The following is a 15,293-nucleotide window of genomic DNA, read 5'->3' on the forward strand; positions in this document are numbered from 1 at the left end:
TGTAAACATAATTACGAGGCATCTTTGCACACCAAGTATGTTGCCTTCTGGAAACTGCTTAGGACAGAGCAGGGGGAAATGAGCCTGGAAAAAAAAAAGAACAACAAAAAAAGAACAAAGCTGATGCTCCTTTCCCCGCTGTGGCTGAGCAGGTGTAAGGTCAGGCTTAGGCACTGCTAAAGAACTGCATGTGCCCAGATGGTGCGATCCTGACTGTGTGCAGGGGCAGTCAAGCTGCATTCTCATTCTTCACAGGCTTGTCAAGCAGAAAATGTTTATCTGTGGCTCCGGATCTGGGATTTTGGAGAAAAGACTAAAAGTGATTTAATCTCCAGTGTGGAAAAAATCACATGGCTGAGCAGAACACAGAGGACAGATGTAACAAAGATGTGACCTTGCCCGGACAGGATGGATAGGAAAAGAGAGATATAGGATAAGATTCATTAATTATTATTTATTATTAATCTTTAATTCTTCCCTTGCTCGGATTCCAAGACTGTTAAAAGAAAATGCTCCTCTAGCTGTCTGGGTGAATCTGACATTAACTCTGTCTTCGAGATGGGGAGCACCCTCTGGCGGTTGAGGATAATCTGACATTTCCTGGGATTGACACCCATCAGCCCAGCAAGCTCCTGCCGTTAAATTCAGTAAGTGGCAGGGACTGGCTTTCTGTCATTGCTGGGATGGGTGTTTATGGTACAAATGCTTTCTCTGACTTTTCGACCCAGGAATTCAAGCTGAGCCCTCGGGAAGCCTTTTTGCTCTGTGCGAACGGTGCAAGGTGTGTGTGTGCTGTCTCTCCCCCACTGTCAGGCAGAAGTTCTTGTCCAGCCTCATCCTGCTTATTCATAGGCAGGCAGAGCAGTCCAAAAGCCAGCCCAGGGCATGCTGTTCCCTCAGTCTCTCCTCTTGAGCTGTATCCCCAAAAGTTCAGATCTTACATCCAAAGCTCTCCTCAGTCTAACTTGGCTGTTTTTGCTCTGTCTAAGTACTAAAGCCAGCACAGTACAGTTCATTGCAGGGAGCACAGCAATTCAGCTCAGGCTTCCCTTCTCCCTTCCCTAAGTGGGTTAACAGGCTGAAGGGATCGTCTCTGCCTGACTCAATCTTCATTATCTAACATGTTTCACCAGCCGCAGTCACATCCTGGTTTGGAGAGCTGTTTGACAGGAGTGGGTTCTGGCCCCAGCGTTGTGTAAATGCTGCTGTGTCTTCTGAGAGGGTTTTCTTGACAGCATGTCTCTGTGAGCTACCCTGGGAAGTAGGGACATGGGGCATGAGTGCTGCAAGGTATGCATCCTTGCTGTATGCAGTGCTTGTTTTACAGTAACTAATTTGCATTCTCTGCTGACAGGGGGTTCTGAGCCCCTGTGAAACAAAGGTGCTATACAAATGTCTGAAAACATTCTGGAGATGCACCAACACATTTTTTTTCCCCTGTATTTTCCTACTAACAGGATCTTGAGTATTCTTGATTGTCCTTGAAACTTTTTTTTAGCTGGCTATCACTTCTGGATTCCCCTTCTTGGGTAATGAGGTAACAAGCTGCATGCTAGAAACTGACCACATCTCTGCCCCTTCTGTGCTGCTTTGCAGTAGTCATTTTACAAGTGCTGCTTCTTCCACTGTTCAGGAATCTTTTCTATGTGAGGGAACAGTGTACTCCTAAGTTGTGTCAGTTTTAAAACAAACCATTCAAACTACAGAACATCCAAACCATGTATGCTCTGTTGCCAACACGAGGCTTCCTTATTAGGTACCTAAATGGGTTTAATTTCAATAGTAACAAGAGTCTTCTGCACTGGGTTAAGTTAACCTATTTAAAACTGTTATACTGCAGAAGCATCCTCATGCAAAGAAAGCCTGCCAGGAGGGGAGGTGAACAAATATCAGTGTCGTTGGGGGAATTCTATGCTTGGTAGTAAGAGGTGAAGCCACCTGTATGGAAAGAAGCCTGAGTGTGCCCTTCAGTGGGAAGGAGAGGCCTCCTTGCAGTCAAATGCATATCAATGGGTGGAGATTAAGCCTTGTACTTCTGCAAAATTGAGACTGCGAAGGCACAGAGCACCCTACAGAAATTATTGTGACAGAAAGTTCTCAATGGGAAGAGTTTCACAAGGAAGCAAATGTTCTCCTTATGTGCTTATAACCTGACATTTGCAGCTGGGGAATTTGGTGCGAGAGCTCTGGGTCTACTGTGTTCCATTTCCCTTGGGGATGCAAGCTTCTCTAGTGCAGTTTCCCGTTAGGATTAAGTAGCTCTCAGAACACTGTTAGACATTCTTCCCAAAATGAAGAAGATTGTATAAATCCTCAAAATGTAACCTGTCTCTGAATGCGCTGCAAAGGAAGTTCTCTTCGAAAGGCCAAATAGTACCCATTTTGTTGAAACAGGATCATTTTAATATTGCCCTTTGGAGGAACACAGGCTGGGACAACAAACCTCTTTTCTTCTGTTTTATGTGTATTTATCAGAAATCATGTTTTATGTGAGGAGAGGAAGACTGAGAAGTCTGAGAGTGAGCAACTTGCTGAAACTCTCACTGTGTGCGTAAGTGATGTTAAGACTCCTTGGATCACTGATCTTACCTTTTCAAAGGCTTTCCAAACCAGTCCAAGGATTCAGGAGGTACCTCACTGCCACAGCTGGCTTTGTAGTAGCTTTAGCAGCATAATATGAAGTACTGGTTTGAGACGGGAAGTGAGAGAGAAAATTACTGCTAGGGAGTAATGCAAGATATACCAGGAGAGAAGTAGCAGGAAAAAACTGGGAATGCTGAAAAAATGTCTAAAGCAGTAGTTCACTGTCAGCTCCTTTTCATCTTAATCTCGGGCATCTCATCAGTAATGAATAGCAGGAAGACATGAATTGACATAACGTTAGGCTGTGCCACTCATACAAATTTCAGCTGCCATCAGTGATGCTTTCTGAAACATTTCTGCAGCACTTTTCAGCAGGAAATTCAGGTGGTGTTTGATAGTTTCAAGCCCTGATTTCCCTTTGTGGCTCTCTGACCAAGATCAGCTGCCAGATGTGTCTGACTGTTTCTGCAGCACTTTTTCAGTCAGTACTGGAAGATTGGTTCTGAATAATGAAGGGAATTTTATTGCTTTAGAGAGTAAGACCTCTTCATCCTCCAGTTTAGGGAAACAATAAGGAACTATATCAGAAAACACTGTACAGTACCTTGAAAAAGAATTCTCTATTTAGTTTTCCATGCTGACTCTCTCAATTCAGTTATTTCCTCCTCTATAATCTGCTGGTCTGTGTTTAGGATCTTTCACTGAGCTGCAGATACAGCCTAGGCTGATGTGCTTTTTGTGCAGTTGGGATCTGGTTGCTTGTAACTTCAGGGTTAGTCTATCAGCTGTGGATTAAATTGAGGGTGTCTATTGGGATTTTCAGGTCTTGGTTTTCTCATTGGAGGTCCTTCCCTCAGACATGTCTGTTAAGCACTCACTGAGTCCCTTGAGACACTTGATCTGTGTTTAAAGGGAAGCAGCTGAACCACAAGAAAAGAGAAACAGAAGTGCCTATATACTCAAGCACTGTTGCTCTGAAGGGATCTTACTGAAAGCTCTGCAGAGTTTGCATGGCATGGGGTGCCAGGGGCTCTCTGTGTGTCAGCAGAGACCTGTGTGATGATGCTCTTTCTGGCCTTTCCTGCTCTGGGAGATGTTTGATGTCCGGAGCATCCAGGAGACATGAATTGTGTTTAGCTCTCCTGAGACCCAGGCCGGGAGAACCTCAGTAGGATTCCAAGCAGCATCCTGCTCCCTACTTCTCTTAACGCTTCCCCAGCGGATACACCTGCCCAGGGAGAACAGGAACTCCATAAATAAATAATCCCCTCTGTCTCTCCTGATCAGCCCAAGCAGCTGTGATTGCTCCTGAATGCCTGGGTTACTTTCTTCTTAATGGCTTTTAAACCAATTTCACCCTCATCTGATGACCCAGCTTCTCCTCTGATTTTTTGAAAGAACACTTTCTTCTTTTAGAGAGCAGATTTTGTGGGGTGTTTAGGCTGTGCCAAGAGTTGTAGGTGAGGTGATATGGTAGCACTGCATATAAAGCTACAGTATATTGTCTCCAGTGTGCTGCCCCATAGCTTATTCTGACAAACCTCTATGGGGCATCTCCCCAAGTATTGCAGCTGGCATCAACTCTTGTTTGAGATCACTGGGCATGTGCTATGCTCATGGATGCCTCACAAATAGGAGTATAATAACCCAGCAGCACTCTAAGTATACTGTAATTTTGGATACACTTTATTGTTGAAAGTAAGTTTGCGCAAGTACTGTGCAAAAAAGAAATAGTTGTCTTTATGTAGCAAGTACTCCGTGTGATTCTGGGCTCCATGATATCAAAGTGATGTTGAGATGCTTAAAGTGTCTGGAGGACAGCAACAAAGCTGGTAAAAGGGCAGGAAGGCATGCCCTGTCACTGGGCTTGTTGACTCTGAAGAAAAAGAGACCTCATTGCTCACAGCGACTTCTGGAGGAGAGGGAGGTGCTGGGCTCTGCTCCCTCATCACTGATAGCAAGACATGCGGAATGGCATAAAGGTGTTCCAGAGGAGGTTCAGACTGGACATTAGGAAGAATGTTCAGGTGGTCAAACATTAGAACAGGCTTTCTGAAGAGGTGGTTAATGCCCTGTGCCTGTCTGTGTTCAAGAAAAATGTAGATAATGCCCTTAATAATCTGCTTTAGCTTTTGGTCAGCCCTGAAGTACTAAAGCAGTTGTGCTTGCTGATCTTTGTGTGTCCCTTCCTAGTGAACTTTCCCATTCTTTTCTACTGAATGTCTGTTCATTTATCCCCAGAGAGTAGGAAAAAGCCTGGGAGCAAAAATCTGGAATGCAGTTTCTTGGCTATCTGTTCACCTGATCTACAGAATATCAGTACTGGGCATTTGACAGCTGGTCAAATAAGTGGAGCTTACACTGGTGTTCTTGTACTTTGTGTATATGGGATGTAGTAGCTTTAAAAAAAAAGTTGTCACTGTGTACCAAGTATGTAATCAAACCTAAAGGTGCTTGGAATAGAGCCCTGTACAAACCTGAGGATATTTATTGCTCCTCTGATGGGTGTCACCTAGGTATGTCTATGCAAAAGCATTTTATATTTCTGGAAGTATTAGTACTGCCTCTGCAAGCAGAATATATGCTGGGCAGTAGGACATGCAAGGCCTGTTCTGTATAGCCTTATGCTGGTGGTCAGGTGTCTGGCATATACTAGCAAGGCCTGGTGCAGTGTTGCAAGTCACTGATGCTTTCCCATGGTGCTTGATTAACCAGTTCGTTTCTCCTCATGAAATGAATGAGCCCCTAGATACCCCTAGGTTTAAGAAAGCGGAGTGCTGGCCCCAGTCTGTATGGTTTCCAGAAGGAACCTGGTAACAACCACCTCTGGAACTTATGTCTTGGTATGAAGCCTACCCTTTGCTGAGTTGCTAACCACACAAGTTATGAAATACTGCTACATGCTGATAAGCAAGGTCTAGAAGATGAATTAAGTTCTACTGATTTCAGCTGGCTGTAAATATTTAATGGAAGCTCAGTATGTTCAAGAGAGGAGCAAAGAGGTGGACACTGGTAGTCCCTGATCACTACAATACAAGTGTTCAAGAGATGAGTGAAAGACCAAAACTGAATTTCTCTTTGTAAGCACAGTGGAGACCAAGGGGATCTGTTGCTAGGAAGCTGTAGCACCAAAGTCACCCTCAGACCACATGGGACTGAGATTTGAGTTTGCCTTAACAATGATTCTGAAAAGTAATTTTCTATAATGCTGCCACAAGAATGGCAGAGCTGGCAATGGAGAAAGGATGAAGGCATATTTGCTGAAATACACTGATGCGTGCTCAAGTCCATCAGGAGATGGCTTTATTGCAGTCCACAACTTCCTCTGTGACTGAATCTCTGAGAAACTTGGAAGTCACCTCAATAGGACCTTTACAAAGACATCTAGGGACTTGTATTTCCACACACAACAGCGAGTGCTATCTTTTGAAGTGCACAGGGCTGCTTAGCAAAGCAGGGCCTCTCTTTACCTTTGCATAGAAAACCTTTCTTTCTGGTAATCAGCATGCATCTCTTTCTGACTGCTACCCTCTTGATCTTATGTGTGTGTACATCACAGAGTTAAAGAAGACAAGTTCACGTGGTCTTGAGTAGCCTTGTCACTCTTAAATTATGTTTAGGCATACATGGTATAGATAAGAATTGGTTTTCTGTTTCTTTTTCTATTTCTTGTTTGAAAAAGTGTGTGCAACTGTGATCATTCCTGGTCTGAAGGCATAATTGATGAATATTAATAGCTTGCTGACAAAAGCAGTAATTTCATAGCATGCACTTCACTGCAAGTACCTGAATGAGGTGTGAGGACTCTGAAGTTAAAAGTATATTAAGCTTGGGATACTGTCTGTTGGCAAAGCAGTCTGATGAAATAAGAGCTGAAGGCATGATGGATCATTACCAATTTGCTTCTGTTGAGAAAGTGAAATACTTGTTGTATAAGTAATAAATACACTCGAGACAGAGTTGTGAAAAAAAAAAATCTATATTGTTCAAACACAGAAGTTGTACATAACAGATCTTTGGAGTGGAGGTGTACTTAACTGATCCAAAGCAGAGAGGTCTTGTTGTAGTTATCACACTTCTAATACAGCTGTCAAAGGAAACTGGCCTTTGGCATTCCTGGCTTTAGGCAAAACCTGCATCTCCTTAATGTTAGAAACTGGAGTGTTCTGGGACCGGAGGACCAGTAAGACAGATGATCATATGATAATCTCTGCTTTTTTTTCCAGATTGTTTTCCATCAGATTTTCTAGGGTCACTTGAGAATTGCAGGTTTGTCTTACTGTTAAATGTTTCTATGCAGATCCCTTGTCACTGAGCCCTTCTGTATTTGGCCTGGTTGATCATGTGAAGTCAGTGTCTTCTGATGTGGTCATCAGGCTAGGTGGAAGTTCTGGCTGGGAAAAGAAAGCCTTTAATCCTTGTTCTCTTCATCTCACATACTCTGGATGGAAACTTTCCACTAGTTTACTTTATAACTGCCTACATCACTTTCCAAAAGGACTGTGTTAACTTTTGGTTATCAAAAATTTTGGAAGCCATGTGTTCCCTCCCTGCTCCTGGTATTATGCAAGCAAATAGCCCAACTGCTGTCCTATGGGCACCTGGAATTATGGATGTAGAAGGGTTCATTTTTGCTTTGCTGCAATTTGGATGGAGTCTCAGAAACAGCTAGTAGATGATGTGTAACTGTCAATATGAATAAAACCACTTTCCTGTCAATGTCTTGCTTATATTCTGCTTGGCCAAGGTAGTCCAGCTGAGGGTTACAGTAATACACATCACAGGATGCAGATCAGCAACAGGTCAAAATCTGTAGCTTGGATGCAGGTCATCCAAGTCTGCAAGATCAACCTACCTCTGTAATTACTTGTCTCTTTTGAGGAAGGTTGCTGACTGCTTAGTTAAACAAGAGCGAGCTGAACTCTGACCAAAGGAGCAGGTTGACAAAACATGCAGTTAGATAAGTTGCATTGTTTTTAAGAAGGGAGGTTAGAAGTCCATATCAAATACATAAGCAAACTAATGATGCAAGAAAGCCTAAGATACATATGCAGACTTACACTGAGCTGCAGGTTTGCTCAAGTTGATCTTAGGCAAGTCAGCCTCTATGATATAATTTGACAGTCTATAGGTTGAGAATTACAACAAATGTTTCAGAGACTAGGTAATGCTTGAAGCATGTTTAAGGATGTGCAGATGAACAGTTATTTAAATGAAATCTATTTCCTGTTTAAATAGACGCTGAGCTCTAGCAGTGATGATGGTGATGTCTTTTAGATTGAGCATATCGTTCATAAAGCCATAAGGAATGTTTTGGGGAAAACAAAAATCAATACGGAGTTCAGTAGAGAATGACAAATTGCCTTTGGAGACGGTGAATTGTTTTGTTAAAGTGTAGTAAGGGAAGGTTGAATAGAGCCCTCAGATAAAGAAGTCTGTCTTGTCCTGATCTGGAATGGGGGGGGGGGGGGGAAAGCAAGGGGATATATGTGAAGAGTAGCAAGTGCCCACTGGTGATTAGGCATCTGTGCTCGGAGAACCCAAGTTTCTCTTCATGGTTACAAGCTTTACAAAGTAGAGGGTTGAGGGCATGCGACATGGTGACTTAAGCTGTGCTATTGGCCTCTGTAGTGTGAAAGGGTTGTCTTCTAAATTCATCCCAATGTAACTGTTGCAACCCAAGTGTAACTTTTGATCCTTTAAATGAGATGGGGTCTGGGAAAAGCCACTGGTTGTTGAGATTTCTCTTTACCCAGCAGACAAGGCAGGACCAGGTATACACAAATGTGTTTTGCTCAGCTTAGCTCTCCTAAGAAGGTATGGTTTTTGCCCTGTGCAACACCTCATTAACTTCCTTATGAGAATACAAGAATGGGGCCTTCATAAAAGGGAAAAAAACAAAAACAAAAAAGTGCTCCCCCCCCCCCCCCTCAAAGCAGATATTATCTTCTGCTGTATTTTTCTTATTCACAAAAAACTAACCTTATCACCAAGTGAAATCAGGTTTGTTTGGCAAAGATCTGTAGGCTGCTTTCTGTATTAGTCCAAATGAAACTTCTGTCAGTCTATCAGTCATCTTCCTGGAAAGCTGATCGTTAATTCATGATAAAAGTTTTAAAAAGGTAAAAAGTTTATCCATTGCAAATTGCTTAGTCATTAAAGGATGGGAGAAAGCTTCTCAAGAAATTCTTAATTCATCATCTCTTGGAAGAGCCAGCATAAGAACAAAAGGCATCTTTTTGGGGAAGGGGAGATTGAGTATGTCAAAGAAGTATTGCTGGAGCTCCATCTGCAAGGTAACTGTGCTCTCTTCTAAGTTAACTCATGGAAAGTCATTGCTCCATGTTGGGGTCAGGTGAGAGAAGAACTGGGGACTTTCAAATCCAGTGGCTGCCTTATGATGATTAATTCAACAAGTAGCATTTAGCTGAGGTGTGCTCTGTTCATAGGCTGCAAACCAAGCTGGCCGGAGTGTTCCTGCCCCACTGGAAGGAGAGCAGCACTTGCAAGGTTGGATTCAGGCAGGCCAGTGAGGGCTGTGCTTATAGGACAAGCTGGCTTTGCTGTTGCATGTGTTCTACCTTGTGTTTACTAAACTGAGGCTTTTGAATCTGACAGCCAAATCTTAGTCTTTCTAAACTTGTTCTGGCAAATTCTTACAACACATGCATTGGAAGAAGGACCATCTCAAAATCAGTGTTTCCTTTAATCTTTGAAAGGAGTTTAGCTAAAGCTGTGAGAAGAGCTCAGTGAGAACGGTGTGCAGAGGGGATGAAACAGAGAGAGACGGGGCCTCCTGAAATTGCCAGATCAGCCCTCAGAACTCTTGTCCCATTCCCTGGGGGAGTTTACAGATCAGGCCCAGGCAGAAGCTGTTCCTTTATAGCTTTGAGAGAAAAGAAGCTGTGGCTCTGCTCAGCCCCTCCTGAGGTGGGGGAAGCTCCATTTGTTCACTTGCAATGGATCAGGAGAGATTAATGTTACATTTCTGCACCACTTTGTAAATACCCACCTTACCCAGGCAGTTCTGTCAGCAGCAGCCCATTTCCAGAGTACAAACCCACCATTGTACGGCTGATATCAGCTAATTTGGCCCCATGGACCTCGTGCCAAGTGATCACATGGCTCCCTGCTTGCCTCACCTCAGCCTGGTTAAAACTTAAAGTGAAAAATTGAAACATCAGCTATTGAGAGAGCAGCACCTGCCTGCCAGGCCATCCCCACTCTGCTTTCCTGTTCGCTGAGAGGCTGCAGCAGATCTAACTCTGCAAAGACAGTATGCAGACAGTGAGCATCTTTCCAGAGACAAATACTTTCAATCAAAATCAGCTCACTGCAAACACCCTGACTGCTCTTGAACCCTGCCCTGACCATGTGTGACTCCTCCAGCATCCTTTGCTATGGCAGGAGTCCTCTTCATGGGGCAATCAGGTCATCAGCAGGTCCCCATGAGCTCAGATCCCTGCAGGAAATGCAGTGGTGCTTGTTTCCTCCTTGTCTCTGGTTGCATTAGGGTTCTTCAGTGTGTTTGGTGAGATCCCTTTCTTGTAATCCTGAGCACTGCTACAGTTGCCCCCGAGCCCTTGACTTCAGACTTACTGGCAATCAAAGCATTTTAGAATTTTCACTGTGCCGATGTGTCACTTGTGAGTACAGAGATGTATGTGTGTACAGTTCCTTTTCCTTTAACTCTGCTTCCAGGAAAGATGTATATTCTGAACTTTGTGTCACCTGAAACACTCAGGTAAGCAGATTTGGCTCTACTTTTAAAACTGTGGATGAGACTCTGCTGTCTCCTGTTTTCTAAGCTGTTTTCAGTGGCTTCTTCACGCGCCTTGTATTAAGGAAAACTGATCAGAGCCCCACAGCTTGTCCCCACGCAGTCAGGGGACACAGTGAGACTTGCCACGAGTCTCTGTGGTGTTTTTGTTGCATATTCCATAGTGGTTAAGATCTCTAGTAGAGAATCTGCTGAGAAAGTTGGGCTACCTTCAGCAAAGGAGGGGTTTGGGGTGAATTTGATTATTCCTCTTTTTCTGAATATGGTCTGCTTCCTGAGATGGCTTCACCTAAGATTTCCTTACAATATAGTGGTCCAGCTGTAAACATGGCAATAAACACTGTGTTTCCCTCTTTTGCTGTATAGCCCCTCCCATCTGGAAAGTTCTCAAGGATCTTTGCTTCTCCTGCTGTGCTACACTCTTGTCTCAAAATAGATTCTGTGCCTCGTATTAAGGAGTATCCTTAATGCTCCAACTTTTTTATTTTCCTGACACAGGAAAGTGAAGATTTATCCAGTTGTATTTATTTCCCTTTTAGAAAAGCTTCTGTTTCTGGTTTGTGGGTGAAGGTTATTTTAGTATATTTGAGCATCAGACACATAAGAGTGAAGTAAAGGTGTAGGAGAAGGACGTGGGAGGTTTGACTTTGGAAGTCAGAGTGCTGGTAGCAGTGACCGAAGTGACCCTGCAGGGTACTTCCATGTGAGATGGGCTTCCAGAACAAAGCTGTGGGCATGGAGCTGAGGTTTGTGTGCTTGTATGTTGAGGGTTTTTCAGCTGGGAACTGTCTGCTGCCCTAGGAAGGCAGTGAAGTTGCATGGGTGTGAAAACGTGTGTGGGGATTGTGAAAACCCTGTGACAGGGCAGCTGGTGTACACAGCACTTAGAAGTCTTTCATGAGGATTATTTTGTGCTGGTTTTGATTGTGAGCATTTCTGAGGGTCTGTACCTACAGGCGTGTGTGTGGTAATACATGCTTTTATCCCAAACGTCCGATTCTGGTGTCAGTGCCAGGGTTTATTCCAGCACGCTCTCAGGCTGCACTGAAGCAACATCCGATCGGTGCTGCTTTGAAACCGGGATCGGGCGCTCGTGTGCTGAGGATGCGGGGCTGCGGCAGCGAGCATCGGCCTGTGCGTGCGGAGCCGGGCCGGTGCGACCGGCCGTGTGCGCTGCTGCCCGCGGGGGGCGCGCCCAAGGGAGGAACTGCGCCCGGGGCTCCGCTAAGCGGGGTTTCCCCTGACCCTAAACTCTGCGGCCTCCGCTCCCGGAGGGTGCGGGACACACGAGCCGCGCGTGCCGCCGCTGCGCCGCATCCCGTGCCGGGGCCGGGCGGCGGGCTGTCATTGCCCGGCCCGGGGCCGCCCGCGGGAACGCTGCGCCCGCGAGGCCGGAGCGGGGCCCCCCCCGGCCGTGCCTCCCCCAGCCGCGCTCCAAGCCCAGCCCCCGCGCGGGAGCCAATCGCCGCTCGTCCGTCTCCATCCATCTCCCGGTGTTAAAGCTACAGCGGGGCTCGGGGCGGCGAAATCCCCCGTGGCTGGGTCCTGCGCGCCGCCCGCCTCCCGCCGCTGCCAGTGTCCGGGCGCGGAGCGGAGCGCGGCGGAGCTGCCGGCCCGGCCCGTCCGCCTGTGCCCTGCCGCCGGGCTCGGCCGGTTTCCTGCTGCGGCTCCACGCCCGGCGCCCGAGTTGTCCTCTTGTTGTTTCCCTTTTTTCTTTCTTTTATTTCTCTCCTTTTTTTTTTATTTTTTTCTTTCTTCTTCTTCTTTTTATTTTTTTCCCCCCTCTTCATCTCCTCCAACCGGGAATGCTCAAAGTGGACTGATGGACATTTCCGAGCTGTGCATCTCTGACCCGCTCGGCTACCACAACCAGTGAGTGCGTCGCGTTGTGCCGCGCCGGGACCGGGCGAGCCGCGGGCGGGCACCGGCAGCGCTGCCAATGGGACGGGACGGGGCCGTGACCCGGTGCGCCTCTGCCTCGCCGCGGGGATAGAACAGGGAGGGTGCGGGCAGGTGCCGTGGGGCAGCGCCGGGAGTCGGTGCGCGGGGCCGACGCTTTATTTCCCCGTAACTTCTCCCTCTAACGCTTCATCTCCTAGGAACGGGCTGACGCTGAGCGCTGGCACTCCAGGCTGCGCAGTTGTACTTCCCGTCGGTGTTAGGATTTTATTACGTGGGTTCTCAGGCGTCTGTAAGGAGATACGTGTTCAGTTACAGAAAGTGGATTTGTTAAAATACCGTTGCGATTTTTTAATTTTATTTTTTAAATATATCGTTGTAACAAAACTCGTATTTTGACCCGAAATCCGCTTCGGGAAAGGAGTTTCCCACAGTTCGCTCTGCGGGGTGCCTGCCCGGGGCGGCGGGGGGGGGAGCAGAGCAGCCGGGTTGGCGGCAGCATCCCGAGCCGGGACCGCCGGCAGCTCCCTCCGCACCTGCCGCTGCTCTTTGTATCGTGCGCGGAGCGGTGCGCGATAACGCGGCGTTCAGAGCCACGTTAACGTGTTAAGTTTGGTTTGATCCTTTCGGGGAAGTTAGGAAACAAGGCAGAATCTTCTCAGAGCTGTCATTCAGTTCCATGTGCGTTTCTCCCCTCTGATAAACCTCCCCGAGCAGAGTCAGTCCCCTTTTGTGTTTTCGTGTTAATCTCTGTGTCACCTACGCAGGTTCTGTGGTGTCATCGGGAGTGGGGCAGGGGTTAGGAGCGAGGTCATTTGCCAGTTTCATTATGTTTGTTTTAAGAACGCATTCTATTTAGTAAAATTAAAACACATAAAACCAACTAAACCCGCAGTGATACTGACCTCTCTTTCCTCATCACAGCGGTCCTTTATCCATCTGTCTGTCTTGCTGATGTTGTCTGTCCTTTTGCACGTTTCTTCCTAATTTAATTCCCCGCTTCCAGCAGTTTCATTACAATGTGACTTAGAATTGTTGATAGAAATTAATAGCCCAACCCGTGTGATTCTCTTTTCCCCACCGCTTCACTTGTGGCCGCTCCATTCTGAATTAAAAATAAATGAACAGTTTCTTGAGGGGAATTTATACTGTGTGCTTCTGGGAGCATTTTAATGTTAAGTCAAAAATACAAAATGCGTTTACCTTCATTCAAAAACAAACATCAGATCAAAATCCCACAGCCAAAAGGTATATCATTATCACTTGCTATAGCGTCTCTTAACTTTTTCCTTTTATTTATTCTACTTTTGGGATTGAGAAAAGGAACTCCAACAGCACGAGAGCAGTAAGAATGAACCTACACGTTGGATTGCTGTCCCTGTGCTATGACACCAGGGGCTCTTGGGCAGCTCCCAGCTCATGAACGGTGCCCTGCTGCGTTCCCAATGCTTTGGCCGCCCAGCAGGCAGGTGGAGGTGGCCCTGGGGAAGTGCTGCTGAGCTCCCATGGCTTTGCAGTCGGTGCACCTGCTCTTTGCAATGAGAAACTGTCGTAGCGCTCGCAGTTGAGAGGAGTGCTTGAGGTGGCTGTGTGTACCATGTAGCTGCCATCCTAACGCTGATGAGGGTCGGGGGAGGGAGACCAAGAAATACCATTTCAAATGTCTCAATCCATTTTTTGTTCTGTTGGTTATTTAGAGGAGTGCAGTGACAAAGTGGGGAAGTATGGCTAAGTCCAGGAAAAGTTAGTGAGAGAAGGAAAAAGAAAAGCGTGAGAAGCCCTAAACCATATAAAAAATAAAGTGTGTGCAGCGTGTTGGTTATTGCTTGGGTTTACATTCTGGTGTTTGTTAGGGTTAGATTTTGACTTGCGTTCTTGTTGCTGAGAATAAGAGTTGACCCAATATATGCTACTTGTGCCGCTTCTTCCTCCATTGTAACACAATTAATTATGAATGTTTTGGGTAAATACAGGTATTGTAGTTGTGCTTGTATTACTAGCTGGTTGTGTGAGCATGTCATCCTTTTTGTTCTCAGTGAGTCTTTCTAACTGTTAACCACTGAAAAAAAAATCATAGTTATTTTCCTTTTAAAAAAAAGCTTTTAATGATGTGGCAGCATTTGTTATCAAATTAAACCTTAATTTAACAGTGATTTTTAAAACATTGCGGGCTGCCTCTCCTTGTTTAGTTGCCTATTAAGCCATAGGAGAAAATGGGAGGAAAGATAGAATGTGGCTGGAGAAGGAGCTGCAGTCACTCAATAGGGGATCCATACAGTTACCTGGAAACTGTATTTCACCTTGCAACTATGGAGAGAGACCATGACCAAGGCAAAGGAGAGGAAAGGTGCCTCCATTCACCTTGGAGTTTAAGGGGAGCTCAATATTTGTAATGCACTCGAAAGTGAATGAAAATGAACAAGAGAAATGAATTTGTTATTCTTCATCACGCTCTTGAGGTTTTGGATTAATCTTCCTGAAGCAGTGAAAGTTTCCTCTGTCCATTTGTGCAGGTCTGAGCAATTGCATCAGGAGCCGGGGATGTTCATTTGGTGGGCTGAGGGCTTTTCCTCAGCACAGGGCATTGCAGTGAGAGTAAGGAAATACTGATTCCTGATACTGATCCTGTCTTTGACTCTGTGCATTCTATGGCAGTGTTTGGTTTCTTGTCCAAGAATCTGCTCTTTGGTGACCGCTTTCTACCTTTTGGTACTGACCTTTGGGAGAATTATTCCTGGTGTTGGTGATACAGCTCTGAGGGAGAACCTTTTGCATGACTTCCAGTTGGGAAGCTAACAAAGGCAGTGATTTGTACCTGCGGTTTGTCTCTCAGGTGAGGCATACGGCGAGAATACATCAGTTACACTGTACTGATGTCTGTGCAGTATAGCAGGAAGGGAGCGTGCTTATGGGCACTGGGAACAGCACCCAGATAGACAAAATAGGTGATTATTTATATGCACACACTAATGTGTGTGCATATATAAATATTTATATGGAATTATATGCACATACGTAGGTACGATCACAC

General features: G+C 45.6%; 1 protein-coding gene across 2 annotated transcripts in view; it reads left to right on the plus strand.

Annotated features, from left to right (window-relative positions):
* The window catches only part of ESRRB (estrogen related receptor beta), a 120,028-nt gene that overhangs the window by 32,411 nt on the left and 72,324 nt on the right, over window positions 1–15,293 (plus strand). Inside the window, exon 1 of one of the 2 annotated variants that reach the window (XM_015865111.3) lies at window positions 11,883–12,235. The exons of the other annotated variant lie outside the window; for it this stretch is intronic. Within the exon in view, the coding sequence (XP_015720597.1) occupies window positions 12,186–12,235 (50 nt within the window). The 5' untranslated portion in view covers window positions 11,883–12,185. Of the gene's footprint in view, window positions 1–11,882; window positions 12,236–15,293 lie in introns of those variants that run through there. 2 annotated transcript variants of the gene reach the window in all.

The sequence above is a fragment of the Coturnix japonica genome, chromosome 5, assembly GCF_054131305.1.
Source record: "Coturnix japonica strain WE chromosome 5, WE-NBRP24, whole genome shotgun sequence".
In the NCBI taxonomy this organism is placed as follows: Eukaryota; Metazoa; Chordata; class Aves; order Galliformes; family Phasianidae; genus Coturnix; species Coturnix japonica.